This window comes from Plutella xylostella, chromosome 20 (genome assembly GCF_932276165.1).
Source record: "Plutella xylostella chromosome 20, ilPluXylo3.1, whole genome shotgun sequence".
NCBI classification, from domain to species: Eukaryota; Metazoa; Arthropoda; class Insecta; order Lepidoptera; family Plutellidae; genus Plutella; species Plutella xylostella.
The window spans coordinates 319485-344096 of NC_064000.1; the positions used below are offsets into that span (position 1 = coordinate 319485).

Here is a 24612-nt window from a genome sequence, read left to right on the forward strand (position 1 = left end):
CAATTTGAGTGCCTGACACTTAGTGAAATGAAATTAATTTGATCCCTCCGTAAGCCTATTTGCCTTATTTTATTAGAAAACTTATTGTTTCATAGAAATGCGTGTCATCACGATAGTCGCTAGATCATTTTACAACATAATAATTATATACATAGATTTATTATACATTAGAGTTAAATATACATATTATATTGCATACAATTATCCTGTCAAGTATTTATACTTTCATTACTGTACTCTATGTAAGCACTAGATGTATTTTGATCTCATATAAATTAGTAATTTCATCAGTATTGACGTTTCAGTGTTGTATGTACGTAGAGACGTTGTATTATATTTATGTATATTTAGTCATTAACAGCTGATAAAGCAATTAAATCGCTAAGCAAATTATTATCCCAAACGAGCCCAATATATCGTGTTACGCCTTTTAAACCCCAGGGTCCAACTATAAAAACACCAATCGTATTTCACCCCCTTGGACTATCCTGGAATATTTTGTAGACCTTAAAGTCATGAGTAGTTTAGACGACATGTGATGACAAACGTCATGGATGTAGTCATGAGTCATGAAACCCAGGGAATTGACAATAAGGGTATTCAGAATGTAGGAATCACATGCTTTTGTTCGTTTCATGATGGTGTTCCCTTAGCGTCCGCCGTTTCATACCATTTACAGTATTTACACAGTTCTGCAACTCCTGTCCTGGTCCTTCTTTATGCAAAGTGCTAGTACATATAGCGAGCACCATATATTTACTCAATTTGACTATAATTCAGCATCTTACGCTAGAAAATTCACCCTAGAATGAATTCTGGGTAACACATATGCGATAAATTTGTTTGAGTAGGTTAAATTCTCGGACATAAGTTTCAACAAATTCTCCTCTAGAATTTGAATAATTTACATCAATTATTTGGATTTTCTTATTAACACATTATGGTGGTGCTCGTTATATATAAAGTAATGATGGAAGAAGCGACTTCTACGCATTGCTGACTAGAAGCGGTGTAGTCGCCCAAAGCCGAGTCAGTTTCTACCCTATAATAAGTTCATTCCTAGGATAAATGCCATTGGACCATTGTAAGCAATACAGCCTACGTTTGATAGGCCCATAGAGTTTTCATAGAATTTAGTAGGAATAGCTGATTATAGATTTTTGTATAACTAATTAAATGATACATAATTACATTTGAATAATTAAAAATATCGTATCGATATCAGTGTGTCCATGTGAATATGTCGTGAGTCTCGATGTAATACATTTCAATACTAAGTATATAATAATATGTGTTTTTGATTCCTCGGTGTGGGCCTTGACAATTTAAAGAACTGATTTCCAATGGAGGCGGTGGGATAATTCTTATTTCTTTAAATATTAAATGATTTTGGTTGTCAGGGCCTTTAGGTGTATTTTATTATATTCTAGTTAACAATTACTTCGATGTTCTTATTAATATATACACCGTATTGAGTTGTAAGTTACATGTATTTGCGTTTCACTGTAAGTATCTATGTCTTTGTCTCCACTTATAACAAAGTACCTATTGAAAATACCTAATCAAATACATTGTATAATTATATCTGCCAATTGACTGTTAATCACGTTTTATTATTATCATTGTGGTACTTGACTACTTATACTTATTACATATCTAAATATACACAGTTTTCAGATAAATTTTGCGCACAACAAGAGATATCATTGACGCAGTAGTTCAGTAGACGTGCTCAATATTTTGAGCTTTATTTTATTTTCCCCTAGACACTTGGTTTGTGTATTTAGAAAAATAAAGTGTATAACAATTTATCTGTTGTCAAATATGTAACATTTTGAATTATATTCTGATGATTCTTATAAAATACACATGCTGTTTTATTTTCACCGCCAAAGAAATTACTTTGATGTACGAAGACTGTCGATATTTGTACTAATATATTACACTTTGGACACATGTGTACCTATAAAATGACTTCAATTTGTCAAAACAAGCAACCGCTTCGCGTTAAATAATAAAAATACACTATTCATTCTTAATATTTCATATTTTAAATTTAATCTTATGGCAAGTTAGAAACTTATAACTAAATCTTATTGTACTAACTAACATCTAAACGCAATAACTCTAATCTCAAGAATAAACAATTAAAAAAACCTACTCTAAAATCAGTTCTTAAAATTATGGACGTTGGTTTTTTGGTAACGAAAGAAATGTTGACTGACAGGGTCACAAAATTGACCCCTAGACATTTTGCAGACAGGCCGGTTCCTGCTAGTGACGGTAACATGACGCTCAGTAGGTCTCGTTGTCGAACCACTGCCACATCTTGGGCTTGGTGTAGTCCAGCTCATACTCCTCGCATCTCTGGCCGGTTATCCTGAAACATTCACAAAATACAACGTTTAATTAATAGCACCAACGTTGTACAATTCAGCGAGGTAACTTTTCACTATCGCACTATCGGATACTGGCAGCAGTTATAATAAATCAATTTATTTTCAGATTATCAAATCCATACAATGTGTTAGTAACAATGTGTCCTTAGCCTATGTTAGTAAACAATATAGTCACAAACAAAATTCAGTAAAATAATAACCAAAATTAAATAAGATGCATACTAAACATTGAAATAAAATGACAGGAAAAAATAATAATAATAATAGTTATCCAATCATCATCATTATCAGCCGATAGTCGTCCACTGCCGGACACAAGTCTCTCCCAAGCAGTGCCATAACACTCTGTCCTTGGCTATCCTCATCCAACCACCACCGGCCACCTTGCTAAAGTGGTCGTCCCACGCTGCGCTTGCCTGTTCGTGGTCTCTACTGGAGAAATCATTCGACACACCGGTTTTTTGGCATCCAAAAATATACTATATTTCCTACACTAGCTTACATATTATCCACTGACCTGGTCCGCCTCACACATCGTACTATCGGATGCGCGCGTCGGAAGCACTGTGGGCCCAGCACGTTGAAGTAGGTGAGTCCGATCTGCCCGGAGACTAACGAGTTGGTCTTCTGCAGGCACTCGCGGAAGCGCGCGTCGCAGCTGCAGTGCGAGCTGGAGAGAGAGAGAGAGGGAGGGGGGTTAGAGAGGGAGAGTTAGATTGATACAAGTATATTCAAGTTGAAAAAAGGGCATCTTAGGAAGGGCAGTCTTGTTTGACGGAAACGAAGTTTCGGAGAGTGGCGTGCTATTGTTTCTTTTGCTTAGTTATGTATTAAAGAAATACGAGTGATCCATGTTTTGTCACTCACGATAGTAATAATATTAAATTTTAGCTAGGCAGGACTCTTTAGGGCACAGGGTAAATAAAAAGAGCTAAATTATGAGCATTTGATATCGTCTGTCTGTGCTGTTTAAAATTCCTTGAAATACTTGAATATATAGGAATAATAACTATGTGTAAACTGCAACAAAGTAAGTCAATAAGTACACCTAACAGCGGTATACAAAGAAGACTCAGTAGTATTCAGTTGTAAACCCGATTGATTGAGCAGAAGACAGAGTAGTAATTATGACACAACATTACACGGTACTTCTGTAACTCCTCGCCGCTTGTGCAAGAGGTCCGGTGAAGCGGAACTGAGAGGATCCGAGTCCAATGGATTTGTGATAATTAATGAAATAGAACTAGCTTACTTTGTTGAATTTGTATTTGTACCTAGATAAAACTGTACCAGTTGCTACAAAATTATATACAAAGTTGCTTTATGGTTATAATAAATAAATTCTGAACAACTTTTTTCGCCTAAAAATTGCTACATAGCAAAGTATTTACATTGTCAAGAAAAAATCATCTTATCAATAGTAAATGATTCTGATCTACATGGACATATTATTTTAAAAATCATCCATCTTTTGAAAAAACACACACAAGAAAACACGCACTCACGCCTTGTACTAATGTACTCCCTTGCGGGGTAGGCAGAGGTGCATTGCTGCACCCACTTTTCGCCAGAGTGTATGTTAGTCCCAATGTAATAGGGGGCGGGCCTATTGCCATTTTACGGGCACATCCAAGACCTGAGAACAAATATCTGTGTTTAAACAAATATCTGCCCCAGCCGGGAATCGAACCCGGGACCATCGGCTCAGTAGTCAGGGTCACTAACCACTACGCCATTCGGTCGTCTTTTGATTATATATTAAGTATGTTTCACAAAATTAAATGTTAAATATAAAATGTTTTGAGTCCAGAAACATTATTAGGTTAGGCTTCATTTGGGTTGTATTTTTAATTTAAAAGTTCTAAATACCTATGCTAAATTTTATCTCAATCAATATAGAGACTTAATGAAATTTCCTTATCTATTAAATGTAGTTATTACTACACGCAGGGCCTGATCGACGCGCACGCACTTTCACTCCGTGCAGGGGATTACTCTGGCTTAAAACAAAGTTTCAGAGATTAGCTCTGTTACCACTGTGGCGTTAATTTCTTGTAGAGTTAGCTGGGATGAAAATACTTTCCTCATACACTCGTGAGCAATAAAAAAGTTCCATCTGCCATCGCTGTTGCATATGTAACTGTAAGCTTTTCATTGCTTGTGAGTGTATTAAATATACAGATACGAGAGGTTTATAATACTTAAATATTAAATGAGTCATCTAGAAGGGAAGCCGATGGGAATCGTGTTGTATGGACCCTTCGCCTCTGCTACCTCGTAGTGTTAGGGTGCCCGCACACGGGCCACCGGCCACAACCACAAAACGCTGCCACTGGCATATTTCCTGTAATTTTCATACATTATATATGGACTCGCCGCACACGTTAGCGCCGGTGGCGGCCACACGCTACAAATCGTTTCTCTACAAAAGCTACTCGTGGCGGCGTTTGTGGCTGTGGCCGGCGTCCCGTGTGCGGCGACACTAAAACGTCCAGATGGCATGACATATCGCGTAAATTCGTTTCTGTCATGCTAGAGTAACCCCTCTCAATCATTCACTCCTTCACCGGTTATATAAGGTGCTGCACCGCAACGCCATTCAATAGCAATTTAACTAAACATAAAGTCGTGGCCATAAATCGGACAAAGGTAAATAAAAGTGTAGAACTTACTTTTGAATGCAACGCGTTGAATTCTTTTGTATGGCTCGGTAGAAATGTTCGTAGCACATACTTTACATTGCTTAAAATTCGTTATTATTTTTATGTTTAGTTTATTTTTATGTATTTATCTAATCATAATCACATTTTAAATTGTATTAGGATATGCTGTAATCATTTATTTTGCCAAAAAATAATAAATGTTATAATGATGATCTGGGAATTATGTCCCTATCACCGTCAATATGATCGAGACCTTACAACCACCGGACAAGTGGCTTGACTAGGTACAGTGGTATGTTACTTGTACCTTATGTAGGTAACCCAGTAAAAGGTATGAGATTATGACATTTGGCCCATATCGTTTTTTATAAACTAAAAGACTTTCGTCATTTTTCCATGGAAAAAATATCTTAATTTGCATAATTTGTATATGCCCTTTCAAAGGACGCGTATTTTTTACTATAAATACTTTGCACAACATTTTAAACTAATTTACATAGAAAAAACAACTACATTGTGCAATCTCAAGTTTATGATATTCAGTTTAAAATTATAACGATAAATATAATTTCCAAACATGCCACGGTCATCTCGGATGTCATCTGCCTGCATGTTTACATTTAGCAACTGTTGCACAACGACACACTGATAGACACAGACAAACACTTTAACTAGCCATACATTCCACTGATTACACAAATGCGGATTTGTGATTTGTTAGAGGGTCACTCTGCCATCGCTACCTCTAACTCTATGTGTTAGAGTCGGGTTCACTGCTGCAAATTTGAGATATTTCGTTTTCCTAAAGACTTGTTGACCCCTTTGGACTTCACAAGCCTGCTATAGAATTATTACATCATTGATAGAAGTAAGGACTCTTGAAATATGAAGCCTCGATGTTGCTAAATGTTAGAAAGGAGGATCTGTTGAGAAATTCCATGTTTTGTTTCTTGCTAGAATGTTTAAATTACCAATAAAATACCGCATTTAATATCGTGAAACCTACAATTTATTAATTGAAATTACAATTCAAGTTCACAGCATTAAATCCACGTGCATTATGTAGAAGTATTTATACACAGACGAGTCGTATTTATAAGTAATATTAATATGAACCTTTGAAAAAACCTTGCTATTGACTTTGAAAATTTACATTCATTATCGGTACATACGCACGCATTTACTGACGTCAATAGCAACTCGAGTTTTTTTAACATTTGTTATATCTTAGTACTTGTTACTTCCATGGTTATATATCATACTCGTTTTTTTCCCTGTTCTTTAAACACGTCCACCGTTTAGCGCACCCTGAATAGTCTGTGACTGATGCTAATGTGACTGGCCAATCCATTCACCATATTCATCAACCCCAGCTCTAATTTTTATCACCGGTACACTAAGAAGAAACGACCCTCACCCCATAGTCTACGTGTCTACTCACCGTGTGAACAGCCCGGTATTCGTCAGCCCGTGCCGGGTCTCGCCGGCGCGGATGTAGAGGCGGCAGGCGTCGTGCTGGCGGCAGCACGTGTCCGTGAAGAAGAACAGGCCCAGGTCGCTGGAGCGCGCCTGCGCAGAGTGCCCGTCGCCGCACCACAGCGTGCCTGAGGGAGAGAGCGATAGGTGGTTAGAGGGAGACGGATAGAGTTTTATACACAATCTTCCATCTAGTAAAATTTTGTCCTCATGTTAGCTTCAAAATTATGTGATTGATCAGCCCAGAATTGTCCGTTGCTTCTTCTTGCTTTGCGTGTCAGTGTCAACAACAAAACAGACCGAAAATAAGCAACGTTGATCTTATAAATGCGGAGTAAATCTTTCTGATTGCAAGTGGAAGGGTACAGAGAACATGATATGAGTAACTATACACTTAACCGTCAATGTTTGAATGAATGAATATCAGTTGAATGAAATGATATGAAATGATTGAAGTTCAATAAAGCACAAAACTATATATGAAGCTGACCGTACAAGTCGTACTTCGTATGCTGTAACATTGAATACCTGGATAAATAGCCTGAACTCGCGTCTTGAACGTGTCGACCACACTGCTGGCCACGCTGCTGACTCCCGTGGCCAGGCCGGCCACGAACCCGCGGTCGCTGTCCAGCGAGCCGTGGTCCCGCGCGCCGGCCATGAGCTGAGTGAACGGAGCGCTCAGCCCCGTCGAGATGGACTTGAGGAGGCCGCGACCGAACTGGCCTGGGGAGGGACAAATTGGAGCTCAGTATCATGGTAATAATATATTGGGGCATCTTAAACACGGTCATCCGACCCCAAGCTAGGCAGAGCCTGTAATGTGGGTATCGATCAGCCGATACATTTACACAGATCCCTGCATTGATAGATACAAATCTCGCGTTAAACAAATATGTGACCTGGCCGGGATTCGATCCTGGGATCTTCGGCATAGCAGTCACTAACCACTTTACCATTCGGTCGTCAATCATCATCATTAAACTAACACAGTAAAAAAAACCTAATTGATATGATATTGGAGGGTAGTCAGATCCCCTCATCAACTATTAAGGAACTGGTAATCTTCAAACGGCTGATTAGATCGTGATACCTTACCGTGTTAATAACGAATGAATATGAGCGAAAGGATTGTACAATTTTTAAAATTATCAGTGGGAAGGCCACGATTCCAGAATTGATCCTGCAGTAAAATATGATCAGTATGATGGGTACATTCACCTCTTATCCAAAAGTTAACTGATAAGGTATTGAGAAAGGTACTGTATGTATACAGGATCTAATAATTACTATAGTGTAATATTACACGACCGAAAATCGATCTAAAAATATCAGATAATTAAAAATTAAGAGGGTAGTCATAAACTGTGGAAGAAAGTGTTACCAGTGTTATTATTTAGCAAAGTGAGTTTATACGATAAGAACACACCATTAAAATATTGTATGTAATAATAATTTAACCATTAATTAGGTTAAAGGGCCAGCAGCAGGTCCCATTCTCTCAAACTTGTTCATGTGCAACACTCTCATGGAAGATGTCGCAACTCGCCACTGTATGCTAAATGCAGCAATATTGCACCGTTGCCCCAACGCTGGGAACCAATATATTTTTGTGTATCCATTGTATGCAATAAACGGTAGTAAATAATCTAGTTTTGTCACAATCTAGTGTTCCCAAGCTAGCGGGAACTAAAAAGTGGTTAATTATAGTTTTGACAACTAACCTGCTGTTAATGAAGGTATAGAATTATAAAAAAAAACCCTTCACACATAGAATTATAGTGTCAACATGAGTTCACAATGATATGAACACAATAGCTCTTTTATTAAATATATAAAAGATATACTTGTGAATGTTATGAACACATAAGTAACAATTATATTTTTGTCCAATTAGACACACGAGGGTACTTTAAAGTAATGTCGCGCATAAATTCATTTATGTCGCTTTAGGTATTTTTCGTATACCGACTAAGCTTGACAGTTATAGGATTAATGCAATTTGACATTAGTTTAAAGCACCTTTGTGCAACTGGACGCTTCTCATAGAGCTGAAACAGGGCCTGCAGATATTTGTGATGACGAAGGAATTTGGCCAAGGAAGGTTTTTCCCCTATTCCTGCCGTTTTAAAGAATGCATGCATAGTTTGTTAAAAGGGTGTAATGACGGGTGATGCGACGATGTGGCCCTTTCGTGTAAATAATAAATATTCTATCGATTTGATGAATATTCATCTTCCTCAGTCACAGTAGAGATGTTGTTATGTATGAATGTTTCGGTAAACATAATCTTAATGCACATATTACATAGTGTTATAAAAGATCATTATCATTTGTAATGTGTTCATGTCTCACAGTTAATGTCTACAAAACACGTCAGCTGTTTGCCATTCATTGCTGCGCTGAAATTAATTTGTATATTACAATTTAAAGCTACAGCATCAATGTACAGTGTTAACCAGAAAAGGTCATCAACGTAGGTTGAATCTACGACCTAGGCCATCAAGGATTAGATGCAAAAACTCCTATTATGTAAGCACTAACATACAGCAGATCATTAGGGTCACAGTACAATAACTTTACATACCGACACTAACATTGTCGTTTTTATTCACACGGATGTCAAGACACGGGTACAGTTGACAACACGTGCATCTATAAATTGTAATTGTGTTTATTTTAACATGCTAGATATGATCTGGATTACCTTACATAAATAATGTATGTAGGAACATATTTTTTTTAATAGTTTAGTTAAAGCATCTTTGTAGTTATATATATATATGATATATATGATATATATATATATATATATATATATATATATATATATATATATATATATATCAGTGGCTGTCCCAGTTCCTTTTATTATTGTATCAATCTTTGTTAAAGTTAATTTTGTTAAGAAAACCATAAATTACTTTATAGCCAAATCAAAGTTTTAAAATTTTCAATAAGTAGGTAAATACATAATTTATTCTTTGGGTTGGCTGTACAACATAAATTACATTGTTTACATTTCTGAGTCGGAAATCATCATGAAAAACTATACGTCATTAATGTTTGTGCGTTTGACGATTTATTTCTCATATTTCTAGATTGGTAGGTACCTACGTAGGAATATTATACTTGTTTTTTCAGTGTTGTAAGTAAAATTACGTATAATATAATTTTATATTCTATTTATAAATAATTATGGTACCAATATTTTTACAGGCATTCGCAAGATTTTGGCAACTTCTAGTGTGCAGTATCAAGTTCACAACCGGTTACAATAATTGTGATCAGAACCTGAATTCAGTTGCGCAAACAATTGACCAATAAGATACACAATTTCACCGGCGACACGCGAGTTGAGTCAATACTCGACCTTCACGACATCGCGTTCCATGCAGGAGGGTTACTCTATACTGATGAAAAACGAACGAACGCAATTGGTACGGTGGTATTGGAACGTATAATACACTTACAAGCAAAGAAAAAGTTCCATTGAGAAAATCATCAAATTACTCCTAAACGGAAAAAACTAACTTAATGACGCCCTCTGTAATATTTAAACACATTTTATGGTGCATCAGAACATTACCAATTATACCTTGTTCCACGGGGAAAGACATGTGATACAAACAATAACTACCCTTATTCGAATGTAATAAGGGTCCTGTCAGATGTCTTTTCTCGTGAAAAAGGGTATAACAACGATAATATTTCGTTAAAATTTTCGATTAAATGTTTTTAAAAAATTGGGGTAATTTGTAGTCTCCATTTTGTAAGTGTACAACGAGACAGAGTCGTGGCTCGTGCAGCAGCGGCAGCGCTAAGAAACTCGTTTTTCGTTATATAGAGTGACCCCCTGTTACTACATTTCTCCCGTTTGACCTTTGCATACTGGCATTTCAATAAATAGGTATATTCTGTCAATTGTAGCGTGAATAACTTATAATTTGTATTTATTGACCATATTTGTATGTTGCCCTTGAAAGCCCATGAATGGCCGCCCTAAAACCACTAGTGACAGACTAGTGGAGAAAATGGAGTCATACCTACGAACCCACTTTGTTGTTGTAAAATTCCGAACCCGACAAAATCTTAAATCATGCCTTCAGGAGAACATATTACTATGTAGGAACTCTATACTTAGGTCATTTCATAAGTTGACACAGTTGAAACAGAGGGGTTTTAATATTTTTCAATTAAATTTTCAATATTAATATTTACAAATAAATACCTAATAAACAATGTTTTCAATTTGCATAAACGTGACCCGATTAATTTACAACATTTTATTGTAATTAGCAATTATAATAAAAAAACATTAAGGCTATATTTTATAGTATAGTTTTTCCTCCAAAAATGCATAAAACCATTTCAAACAAACATCGTATGATTCATAAGGTCACTTCATATGTTTACATAATCATATTAATCAGGGCGATCCTGCTTTATTTGTAATTGTAATTTTAAGTTCACATCGATGGAGGTTGCAATTTCAATATACACGTCCAGAGGTTAGTAGGATTGTCAAGTAGTGTGCAAATGAGTGATCTTTGGACTCTATCGAGATCAAAGTTTAAGTTCAAGATCAGTATATAGTAAGTTTTGTCATCAATCATCATTACCTGACATCGATAACCAGATTCTATATACCACGCAAGTTCAAGTAAATACTTATTACTTTTAAATTTTTTTACTGGCTTGGACGATGTACAATTACACTGATAATTCAGTTATAGACATCCCCAATGAATACATCATACATTCACAATAAATATTTGGTTCATCATAAAAAATAGAATATAGTTACCTACTTAGCGGAAGTTTTGCTCTATGTTTCACTGTACATATAAAAATAAGATAATATTATTGGCACTTACCGAGTCCGCCATTCTCCTCCTTACTCCTCAGTCTTTCAGCTTCTAAAGCCTCACTTTGTTTCTGCATACGTTTGTAAAGATCAAAGATGGTCTTTGGAACCACTCTCTCGGCTACGCTCTCGACCATGCTGCCAGCCAGGCCGAAGATCAGTGATAATGCATCCACGCTGGGCGGCTTGGTTGGCACCACGTCCTTAGCGTCATAGTAATCTTCAGGCACTTCTTCTTCGTCTTCCAGGTCCAACTCTGTAAATATTGGAACTTCGTCGTCACTGTTACGATCTGCCGTTTCATTTGTTTTTGTTGTATTGTTGTTGTCGATCGTCATTACTTTGGCTTTACGTGTATTGTTCTTGTGTTTCAGATCTTCTTTGAATGTTGTATTTTTGTCTTCTAGTTTTATATTTATGGAATCAGTTGTTATTGATACCGAATTTTTGGATGTGCTGTTTAAGAATTCATAATTTGTTGTACTGTTTATAATATCAAAATTGGATTGTAATGATCTTTCTGTTATATTTACAGATGATTTTACTGTTGTTGTTTCGTTCATGTTTTCTAGGTCTTGTTTGGTAGTTGTTATATTTGTGACAGACTCTGTAGTGGTCGTGGTCTCGAATTCTGCAGTTATGGTGGTAGGGCTTTCAGTATCTGCGGCGTCAAAGTTTTCAAATGTGCTCAAATAGAGACTTTGTGTGGATGAGGGGAGTGAGAATGTAGTAACATCTATACCTGGAGTTGATTTCTCTGTAATTGACAGCGGAATAACAGTTAAATCACCCTCTGAAGTGCTATCAACTATCTTCAATAAAGCATCTTCTGTTGTACTCATTACCTCAATTGGCATGAAGTTGGATTCTGTTGTTTTCTCACTTTCATCGTCAACTGTAGTTTTGTTGTATTCTATTTTATCTTCTATAAATTTGGATATCTTCTTTTCTTCTATGTTTTCATTGATAACAGTATACCTATGAGAGTCTTTGTTATTTTCATTTAACTGTTTAAGTCCAAACTGTTTGCTATATTTGTCGTTGTATGCAGAATCAAAGTCGATGATGTTGTTATCAAAATCTCCATCGTTGCCGGTGGTGCTATAAACTATCTCTGTACTGTCTATGTATTTGGAGAAGGCTGTAGTAGTATAGTCTAGGATTAGGATGGTAATAAAGGTGAAATGCCAGTACATCTTTCTTCTCTCTCTGTGGTACGAGTACATATTTAAGTGGCCATCTGAAACAAAAGAAAATATATTGTGAAATTGTTGAAGTTAGTTCATTTATTGGTATAATTGGTGTCCTTAGTGGCCTGGCACCGCCTCCCACTGTTGGCACAGGTGTCATTGGCCCACACACGGCTGCAGTCAGGATTGCTGACAGTAATTGAAAAAGTTTTAAAACATTAATTGCTTTACACTAAGCAATTAAATTTGAATAAAGAGCAATCGGACACGCTGTTACCGAGAGCTGATAGAGAGGGTTCCGCTACGGTTTTTTTTTCTTTTTTTGTGAAGGACTGGCTTGAAAAGTAGATATAGAAGAAGTACAATCAATTATGTTTTGATGATGGGCACAAATATATAGAAGCTGGGACCATCACCAATAGAAATGAGTGATACGTCGTTGAAAAGGTATTTTTTTGCAGAATATGAATAACGGAAGCGCTAGTTCCGATTTACTGTCGAATTAGAATAATCGTACCTTGAAAGTTTTTATATTTTATTTCAGTAATTTTAATGTTTTTGTAATTTTTTCACATTCATTTTTAATTTTTATAACAAAATGATCATCATTCATTATAATATTATATTTGTTTACTATCTCAGTAAATAAAAACAGTTGAAAATAATTTCTCCCATTTTAATAATACGTGTTTACGTGTATTACGCCCTAACTGTCATCAGGAGAGAGAGTGCAATTCCATAGAAAAATACTTCCTCCCGACGAATATATTTCAAAATGGACAACTTATACGGATTTGTCGTAATAATATTTTTTTGCTCACTTGAAAAGAGCTATCCAACGATGTATGACTCATCTTTATTGGACATAGGTCCCAAAACGCCCATTATCATTTAAAGGCACAAATTATAATTTTGGTTATGATATCGTAAATCTTATATTATATCCAGTTATCCACTGGCAAAATTCATTGCCAAAATTATTTCTTTTGCTTTTGAATCGACACCGATATAGTTCTAAAACGAGGGTACCATCCACTTAATACACCTGAAGTGATTCACCGATTGTATTTACATGAGAGATGCATATAACCTAGCTATAGAATATTGTCACTCCAGTGAACCACATGTCTACGGAACCCCGACAGTAACAATACAATTAGCGCCGTGTCCGCTCCGCTGCGTATCTGTGCTAAGAGCGGTCGCAACTCACGTATATTTTAATATTTCACGATACATTACGCGTTTTTGACTAATAGCTTCATGAGTTGCGAATGTCAGCGCGTCCTTGGACCGCTCGGGCCCTTGAATTGCTTATAACTTCAGACAAAATAGGAGAAAAGTTCAAAAGTGTTATGTGGAATGCTCAGATTAATAAAATACGAAAAAGATGCAGTGTTAGCGCAAAGAACCGTCTCGACAAATAATAGCCCACGTCAACTACTGAGCACTTATGTTACACAAAATGTTAGACCTACCCTTAAATCTAAATGTATAATTGTTGTTTCACTGTCTATAATATCTTTTATTGTAGTACCTAACTAACACTTATTTGTTCACTTACTTGTTTGTTTATGTTTTGTTGTATGCTTTGAAATTGGTTAATTCAAACGATCGCACTCCTAATCTACGGCGTTCCGTTCGCAAAGGATCCAGCTGAAAACCAGCGCTATAGTCCCCGGGATTATAGCACATGCTGAGTCTGGAGTCCTTTTCGACACTGAGCAGCAACTAGCACCTACTGTACCCTACCTACTAATTTATTAATATTTATTTTTCTAGTAATTAAGTTTTTTTGTTACCTGTTTTACTGTCCATGTTGTTGTTTTTGTGTCGAATAAAGTTTTTCTATTCTATTCTATTCTATTCTTATTTTTTATTAGATCGGTAAGAAGATTTGTGTGACTTTATTCATTGGTACAATGGTTGTCAGTAGGTTGAAATTAAAACAGTTTGACAGTAAATAAAATGCGGACAGTTTTTGGCTTTGTTTTTGTATGTGACTCACCGTGTAGGTCGTATATTTTTAATTTATTTATTTATTTATTTATTGTTCCACCAACAGAATAACACACATGCAATTTATTAAAAACTAAGACACAAAAAGGTTCTCGTGTGCATCCCTATTACAGGCGGAAGCAACATTCATTGAACTGCTAAGTACTTAATAGTTGGCATGCAATATTATATAGAATTAATATTAAAAGAATTTAAAAACATTCATACATCATAAATTACATTAGTTTATAATTTTATATAAATTTCATTAAAAAATGTATTTATACTATATACTAGGCTATAGCATAAAATAAAAACAAATAATTAATTAAAACTAAAATCAATATTATTAATTCATTTTTACCAAATGGTTCAGTGCTGTACTTTTGAAAATTGCTAGAGAGTCATGGTAAATGTCAATAGTTTCAGCGTTGGCATGTATGTCTTCATTTATTTGGTTATACGCGGAATAATCTAAGGTTGAATCGGAAGCATATAAGGAGAAGGTATTATTGCCACATGGTAAACTAAGCATGGCACGCGGCGGCGGCGGCGGCGGCGGCAGCGGTGGTCATCATCACTAGTTGATGATTGCATGATTTAACATTGACCTTTTCTAATGTTTGAATGAAGAATTTAGATGTGGTTATTGAACGGTCGTTAAACTATTATTGATAAATGTTTAGTTAGACAAAAAACATGTAAATTTTGTGTACTTACTACTAAAATAAGAAAGTAGAGACTGCAAAGTGTAATATAAAATTATTATTATTTTTCCGAATATTGCTTGCAGTGTTAATTCTATACATACTTAGGTTTTATATGACTGGATCGTGTGTTATGTAACCAAATAAGTGTGACATAGATATTATAATTCTATAAGTATGTAGAATATTAACAAAAACCTAACTAACGCTGCGTATTTCATAGTGCGTATAATACATAGATTCAGTTTCTGATTTTCTTATTAAAAAATGTGGTTGGTGTTGAACGACCAATAAAACGAGTGTCTGCTATGTTATAAGTATAAGTAAGTTGTAATCTATCTAAACAAGTGTTCTATCTTAGTTTTCTTAATATAACCCACATACCGGCCGATGGTCGAGTACCCGAGTAGGGTGCACACGTAACAAATGACATAACACGGCCGATCGTACGCTCAGATTACACCGCGCCTGTCGCCCGTAACAGGGGCGGTCACCTTACGCAGGGTAATTAGTGAAGAAAACTACTGTATCTAGACCATGTGGGCTATTGTTGGCTCCTTATCAGAACAGGAAGTCCAATTAGGGAGTTTCATACAGATCGTCAGAAGTTGCCCAAAACTTCCATCAGGCTAAATGATATAGATAAACTATATTAATAATATAAATAGAGTATAAATACAAGAATGAGTAACAAATTTTTCATAGTAATAAATACAAGAATGAGTAACAAATTTTTCATAGTATAAATTCTTACGGATGGAAGATACATTCAGCGGAAGAATACACACGTATAAAGAACTTGCACTACGCGTTGATGTCTTTTGTAGGAAAAAATTCAACTTCATAAGTACATTTCTTTGTAGACACTATCATGACTGTAGAGTCAGATTTGTGTATAACAATCTTAATGATAAACTGCGTATTAAAACGTACCGGTTCAAATTCCGCTAAATCAAATGTGTTTTTAAAAAAAACACGTTAAAATAAAATTTTATAAAACTTTCCTTCGTTTGTGTTGCTTCTCTATTAAATGTTTTTCATAACTGTTGTGTGAAGGTAAGCGTCCACCATACGGCGTCGTACCCAATGGACGCATCGCATTCAGTAGGTACCTACTAGTACAGAGATTTACCCAAGTGTGTCCACTTCATGATCACGATGCCGTTACAACATACACATACATTATTTGAAAATCCGTTCGGTCCGATACATACGATATCGATAGGTAAGACGCTTACCTTTAGTAGAATTGAGCCCTTTATTACCGTGGCTTGGGAAGGCCAAATCTATTCCAATCCCATTTCAATGCGTATTATGTAACATGACTGTGTGTTATGTGAGCCGCAACATATACAATATCGGTACTACTTATATTATACTTGAAATAATTGTACATATTATATGATTTAAAAAGTTAAAAAAATATATTTTTTATTTTTGTAAATATAGTTTCGTTTATCGTCTTATTGTCTTCGGCTTGATAATATTCATCAATACAGGATGACATCCTGTACCCGCAGGTTGGCATTTTTATCGACGTAGATAAACTCGCTAGATATTCACGTCACACCAATCACAACGCGCAATCACGATAGGGTGCTTTTCCACCAGAGATGTGCTATGCAGCTATGCTGCGAAGATGTGATATCTACGCTACGAAAATATGTGACCGTTTCCACCAATACTACGCTAGGTAGCTGTGCGAGGAAGATGCGCTACGAAGATGCGCCGCCGCAAAGTAGCTGTGCGAGAAAGATGCGCATCTCGAGCTATGCTATGTATCGATAGTAGGGAAACGACGGGGGCGGCGGCGCCATAGCTACACCACTCGCGATGGTCCATAGCACATATCCATAGCACGCATCCATAGCACACATCCATAGCACGCATCATTCCATACAAAAAACATATCTTAGTTGAATCCGTTTCCACCAGTGCTAAGCTATGATTAACCAATAATATGATTGGTGGATATCAAACGCATCCATAGCATCGTAGCATAGCACATCTCTGGTGGAAAAGCACCCTAATAGTAACGTTTATCTACCTCAATAATAATACTATGCCACGGATTTAAATGCACATGCCTGTCTATTATTATGTCAAAATTATATTTATTCAGTTACAGAAGTTTATTTAAATTAGGTAAGTACTCATTTATTCGAGTTTCTTATAATTTGTATCGTTCACCTACGTGACTCGGCTACGGTTCACCTACAATGCCATTCTTTGTATTGAGTCAATACAGTCGGAGATTTCTAATTGATTTCCTAATCTTTATATTTTTTGTCAGTGTCCTACCCGTTGAGAGGTCAATGCACCCGACATACTAAGTCACTATCATTATGGGACAAACTCTGAAATCAAAATCTGACTAAGCTTTTCAAACTGCATTTTTATTTGTATCGTTCGAATGAAATTATAATTAATTTACTTAACATACGTCTAACTTGAATATTCTAGTCATTGTGAAGTAGAGGTCTACCTACACAAGGTCTGTTGACGCTCCAATAAACTTAGCACTGACTGTAGACTTTATCTGTACATTTTGTAAGCCATTTTAAAATATGGATAGGCATATAAGTTTGACTTGTGTTCTGTGTGCCACGCGTAGCTCCATAAGGAAACAATCAAATGACATGACTTTGATTTTATTTGAGGGTTGGCACGAACGAGCTTATTATATTACGTAAGTCACAAGTACTAGTAGTGGACTTTATTTGAATAATGAGTTTAGCACAGACACGCTACAACTGTAAACACAAGCTTCTAAGTAAATGTTACATGCATACGTAATATCGCAAAAGCAATCCACATACCAAATAATTACCCTATTGTAACTTTACAATATCTGCTACTGTACTTCATAAACATTTATTATTAGCAATTCAAGGTTCCTACAGCGCTGCCTATTTTTTTAAGTCAAAACCTGACATAAAGTGCACCTGAAAGAACTGTAAACCTACGGAACTGTGCTAATACATGTAGATGCAACACTTGATTAAATGTTTTACCTATATTTTTTACTTTATACACTCTAGCACTCTATGCTAGCTATGAAAAAGTTCCAGTGGCATATGGAACCGCAAAGCAGATGGTACTTTTTTATTGGTCGCGAGTGTAGCTGTTAATTTTAAGTATTGATTAAAATTTTCCGATTGTTGTTCAATGATCGTGCCAATAACAATTTAATTACAATTTATTTATATAATCGGATCCATGGTGTTAATCAAGGCATTACCATCGTCGATAACTTTGTCTTATTTAAATTGTTAAAACAGTAACCGGTTCTAGGCCATGGCCTGAGAACAAATGATCTACAGTCGTATACAGTGTGTTGTTTTACGGACCCGACAAACTTTAAGGGTGGATTCTACAAGTAATTTCATCGGGAAAAAACCCCCATATGTCTAATTTAAGGGGTCTAAGTAACTTAAATTAGATTTTCTACTTCTTTTAGAAAATCATATCTCGAGATTTAAACGCCTTACAGACATGAATTTAAATGCTTTTATCCGCAAAAAGTCATCTCTATCCAACAAAAATATCCACAACCGCTTAAAAGTTACATAAAAAAGTTCAAAGCAACTTTAAAATGGCCGCCATAACTAGAATATTGAGATTTGACCCCACATATGGGGTTTTTCTCGATGAAATTACTCGTAGAATACACCCTTAAAGTTTGTCGGGTCCGATAAACAACACACTGTATAGGGAATATTTACTGCCATTATTATATATTATCTGTTCTGTGACCATTGTACTCGTTATTTTATGCTATACATACCGCAAACCAATCACATTATTTGATTGATACAATCGTATCTTATTTGATTTACTGTAATCTATCATGACGGTACATGCTTTATAGAATTAAAGTCTAATTCGGCCTTCAGATACCTTGAGATAAGTGCGTGGGCCCTTCACCCATTGGTACTGACACCTACTTAGATTCACAATATACATGTCGCAGGCATCTGGTTTAATCTCATTTTTTATTGAACCAGTAGCCCGTTCATTGGATGGCGCTATTCAGTTGTATGACTAGGCCGAACGTTGATTGTACAAGCGTCACAAAACGTCCAACTAGTTAGCTGACTTAAAACCAGTCAGGTGGTGAATAAAACAAATATGGCGTCTAACAGCTTACACAAAAAGCACCTATATTGTTAGTTTTTTGCAAATAAAATAGCTTTAAAGTGCGTTATTTGTGTTAAAATAGTGTGACAACATGGATTTACCTATTATTACGCCGCGGGCGGATAGTTTCAAAGAAAAAATTGTGGCGAAACTGGATAATTATTAACAACAATATGAGGGTACGTTTATTGTTATTGTTTAGTTAATTTGTGAGATAAGAGCTTTGTAACATAGTCTTTTTGTTGACTCTTGTCTGGTCATGTTCACCCTAACCAGACATTACAAAGTTGCTATACCATATCCCATCAACGACTTCGCTGAATGACGTCCAGTCAAGACGTCGAACGTTACAATCAACGACTTGACGAGTTGTCCTTTAGTCATACAACTGAATAGCGCCATCCAATGATCGGGCTAGTGGTTCAATCAAAAATTAGATTAAACCAGATGCCTGCGACATACACACAATAATGGAGTATCAGTGCAAAAGAAACGTCTTCACAAATATCACCCCACTTCTACTTCTGAGCTGTTGTTCTCTCTTCTCTCGGTTATTAGAAGATTCGTGACCTTATTCATTAACAGTAAATAAAATGGGGACAGTTATTTGCTTTGTTTTTGTAGCTTACACACCATCTAGTCACTGTATTGTTAATCTAAGGAGACCTCGTGTATGTCCAAGCGGATACTACACAGACCTCCAGTATGTCCAAGCGGATACTTTTTCGGAGTTATCATTAATTATATCATTTGCGCAACTCGGGAAGCTCCTTCATGGATCATAATTTCATTACCGACGCTTTGTGTTTGTACTGGTGTTTTTTGGTCATTAAATTACTTATAATTATACTCACGAGAGTCACGACACGAGCAATGAAAATGTTCCGCCTGCCATTGACGTTCTATATCTTGCTCGTGAGTGTAAACAAAATCAGTTTACTTACTTAAAATTAAGTACCTTAGTTTTTGTAGTCGCACTGTTGCGACTGCAATAGAGTATTTTATATTTAACGATTTATTTTCGATATGGGTAAAAAATATGTTTATTATAATGGAAAAAATATGTTTAAAAGTTATTGTACTTTAAAGAAATGCACTTGTATGTGTACCTAATGTGTAAAATAATTCATGGTTCTCTATTAATTTCCGCTAATTATATTTTTAACTGTTGAGTAACTTCACATACATTATAATGTTGAAATGTACTGTGTGCTATGTTAATTGCTAATAGGTTTATAAAATGTACCTATGTACTTAAATAGTTTGTATAAAATGTAGAATATTCGTCTAAGTTTCCACACTTCCTACCATGTTATACTTCGAATGTGGATTATGTGTGCATTCAGTAATTTGTATGTTGTCGCCGGATTTGAGGTTCAAATAAAGACAGTTTGTTAACATTTTAAACTTGAACCTTATTTTAAAATAGTATTCGGTCGCTAAGCTAGTGGAGTATAGAAAGTGAAGATACAAGATAACTTAATAAAAGTACAAGTTATAATTTTAGTTTTAATAAATACTTTTAAATTCGCGACCATCACCAATGGTCGCTAATACGCATAAAATCCAAAAAAACGACTTTAAATTAATGCTTATACACCAAAATAATAGCAAATCCTAAGGCGAGTTTTTTACATAGGATACGAACTCTACGCTTAGTTATTATGGGCAATAAAAGAACTCGTTATATAACCAGGAACCGGTGCGAGAGCCGACAACAGATTAACACTTCAGCTTGTTGTAACAATGACCGGCAACAACCTCGCTTTAGCTACACATCATATCGCACGTTTAGTAGCTCGCATCGACTCAACTCTAAATTTTAGGCTATGAAGTTTTGAGCTAGATCGACTAAAGGTAGCGTATTTTCAGCCAAGAGAGTAAAAAAACTTATACAAGTCCACTTGAATGGAACCTCCCAGCGGTGCAGCCTGGGTAATCCTCAAACACCCTGGGTAATCCTGAGATTGGATTCCTTTTACCACGACGACAAACCTAAATCAGCCTTGAGGATAGTAAGGAGCGTAAATTCAAAGTAAATGAAGGTAACCTATTATTCTAAGGACCACCAGTATGTCCCATCGTCAGTATGGTTGACGCTTCCTCAGATGTGTAGAACAAATACATACAAAACACCTCCTTTAGGATAAATAAAGTAATATCCCTAAACTCACCCCAAATCTCCGCATCGCACCACATATCGTTATCCCTCTTTGTGTATTTGTCGTATTGTTAAGTACATTCTTTAAATCCGCACATTAGTGTTTAGGTAAAAAATATCCGCTAGCATTTTCACCCCGAGCTTAATGTTAATTAATTTAATCCGAAATAATACTCTAAGAAATCTATTATTTTTTTTTGCGACGTAGCAAAGTTGTTAGGCACGTACGGCCAATTACCCATAACAAAATAAATATAATAGAATAGAATATACCTATATATAACCTGCAATTTTGTTACCGTATACAGAATGTTGGAAAAAGGTTATACTAAGCCGAAACCTACATGTGCAGCATGTTATATCTAAGCCCGAAAATGAAATCAGAATTTCAAAATTCGCGAAAAATAAAGTCATTCTCTATACTAAAAAATCACGTGTACAACAAAGTTTCTATGGAAAAATAATAATTTTTTTTCGCGAATTTTGAAATTCTTATTTGTATGTCAGGCTTAGATACCTATAACATGCTAGTTACAAGAGTTTCAGGCTGAAATGAATGATTTGGCCATTTTGAAACAGGGTGTCATGGTTCACGAAACCTAGTTTTAGTAAGGTAGAAAAGTTTAAATAGAAAAAATACCAAATCTTACCTGAATTGCCCTTATATCCAGTTTTATAAATTTGTACTGAGTAAAATTTAATATTCCACTGTCAACAATCCTTTCACATACACTTTAATTTTAATAAATTAATTAAACATAAGTTCTTAGTATGATCAAATACTTTTAACTCACGCACAAGATTTCACGACAAAAGTTTTTTGAAGTTTCATTTGTCCGCGCGTAAACTAAAGCGAATAATTTCAAAATGGCGTGCGGTGTTGCCGCCAAAATGTAGTGAAATGTCAAACGCGCGGCGCGACGGCGGCGTTGGCGGGAAAGGTCGCCGAGACGCTGTGGCGGGGCTAACCAGTGTAATGTAATATTATATTATTATCGTATTATTTCGTTTAGACTTGCGGCAGATAAGAAAGGAGAAAGGTGATTTAGATTGAACGAGACTTCTCGTAGGTAAAACTGTTAATTATTAAGTTTTCGGTATGTTCTGTTTATCAGGTAATTAATTATCTACCTATATCTTCCAATGTACCTGGTATCATGTAGTTTAAATAACGAAGTTCTATTCGTTATGGGCAAGTTTAGTCTGGGCATGAACTATATAGGAACTGGGTCTCTAGACCTGACAATGATAGAAATGGGATAAGACCAGTTTAAGACATCTTCGCTGAGTTGCAGAAAAGAACTTTAAGCTAATGCTGACCTTAAATGTATACCTGCCTTGCTTTGACAGTATACGGACAGAAAGAGACAGACATAGATTTAATGCCGACATTAACTTAAAGTTCCTTTCTGCAACTCAGCGCTTAAGTTGCGAACTGTCGCGTGAGTCGCGTCCAATCCATCATGTCTTGGGCCTACGAATAAAAGATCAGATATATGATCTCAAATCGCCCCAAAAATGACACAGCCTTGTTCCACATAATGTGGCGATGACAAAAACCATTCGCTGCGGAATCACGGCTTTCAACTTTTATCAAAAAGATTCATCCATTGTCATGTTCACATCCGCGCCGGCAGCAATGCGCAACACTTTATAGGCCGAGTCTTGGAGAAGCGTTGAAATCCTGGATTATGACATTGCTTGCATAACTATTCGTGACTTACTAAATAAAACGAAATTTTGACGACTGAAACCTTTTTTTACGGACTAAAAATCGTTGCATTGCATGAATAAATTTATTCAAAATCACAATTATTGCAGATTGCAGGAAATATTATATTTAAACAGTTCATTCGGAAGTCCTCAGCTTTTCAGGCTTTCTGTCGATACACCGCGATCCAGGGGGCCTACTCTTGCTAACAATTGACAACATTTCAAAATTTTATACAGTTGAAATTCGAAAACCATTTAGAGATATGGCTCTAATATTCACAAAAAAAAATGTTTTTTTCGATTTTTCTATTGATTTATTTCAGAGAAAAACATAAAAATCAAAATTTTCATTCGTGACATCACGATGTGGCATAATAATTAAACGCGCTTTTACTTCTAAAACATGAACAAAAAAAAACATGTTATGTCACTTTGACAATGACAATGACTAACATCACTCAGCATTTTATTTGAAATGTTGTCAATTCTCGGAGTAACCCCCCTATATACGCCTGTAGAGCGCCGACGCAATTTTTACCTGTTAGTTTATTATTTGTAAATATGTAACTAGAATATTCTACCCGCTACAATAAAACTATTCTCGAACATTTATGTTTTCGTCGGTGAAGTAACTTCCAGTTCATGTATGTATATCAGTATATAAGTACATACCTAGTGTGTACGCATAATACATAAATTTGCTCTGTCTAGACTAACGAAGAAATCGTAATAAAAAACGGTAGCGAGCGCCTATTCGGACAAACTAAACGTTTCGTAAGCGATCGCAATATTTGTAACATTAACATTATCAAGCAAGGAAATATATTTTTTTCTCATTTTGTTAAAACAACACAGACTAATAAAATTCAAAACATAATGGCCGGATAGCCATAACATAGTTAAACTAGTCTTTACTAACATTTACTGATTCCGCGCCATGAAAGTTTTAAAGTCTTATTACAATTGATATCAAATGAAAATGTTAAGAATCCAATAATAGGCATACACATACACCACCGACTTATACTATGTACCTTCTTACGTCAGTTACAAAGAGAGGAAGTGTGAAATATTAAATTAACACTGTTATGCAGCACTGCTACAATATTTATACTATTACATCCTCCTCACAAATTAATAACTGACGAATATAGAGTGACGAGAAGACATTTGTAATAATACCTAACTACATAATTCAGACGTAATAATGTACATGTAGAGTTGTTGTACACTTATATTACTACTTCTGTTGTCTAATGTAGAAGCTCTAACGCGTATTACAAAACTGGTGGACTGTTTTT

The 24612-nt window shown here is 35.7% G+C and overlaps 1 protein-coding gene across 1 annotated transcript; it reads right to left on the reverse strand.

Moving 5' to 3' along the window:
* Positions 1 to 1387: 1387 nt before the first annotated feature.
* LOC105382406 lies at positions 1388 to 22527 on the reverse strand. Its single transcript, XM_011552287.3, has 6 exons — positions 22249 to 22527; positions 11416 to 12645; positions 7067 to 7264; positions 6504 to 6666; positions 2917 to 3069; positions 1388 to 2380 (listed from the first exon to the last, which is right to left on the reverse strand). The coding sequence occupies exons 2-6, from the start codon at positions 12629 to 12631 to the stop codon at positions 2296 to 2298; spliced, it is 1815 nt and encodes a 604-aa protein (XP_011550589.3). The 5' UTR covers positions 12632 to 12645; positions 22249 to 22527; the 3' UTR covers positions 1388 to 2295.
* Between the last annotated feature and the right edge of the window lie 2085 nt (positions 22528 to 24612).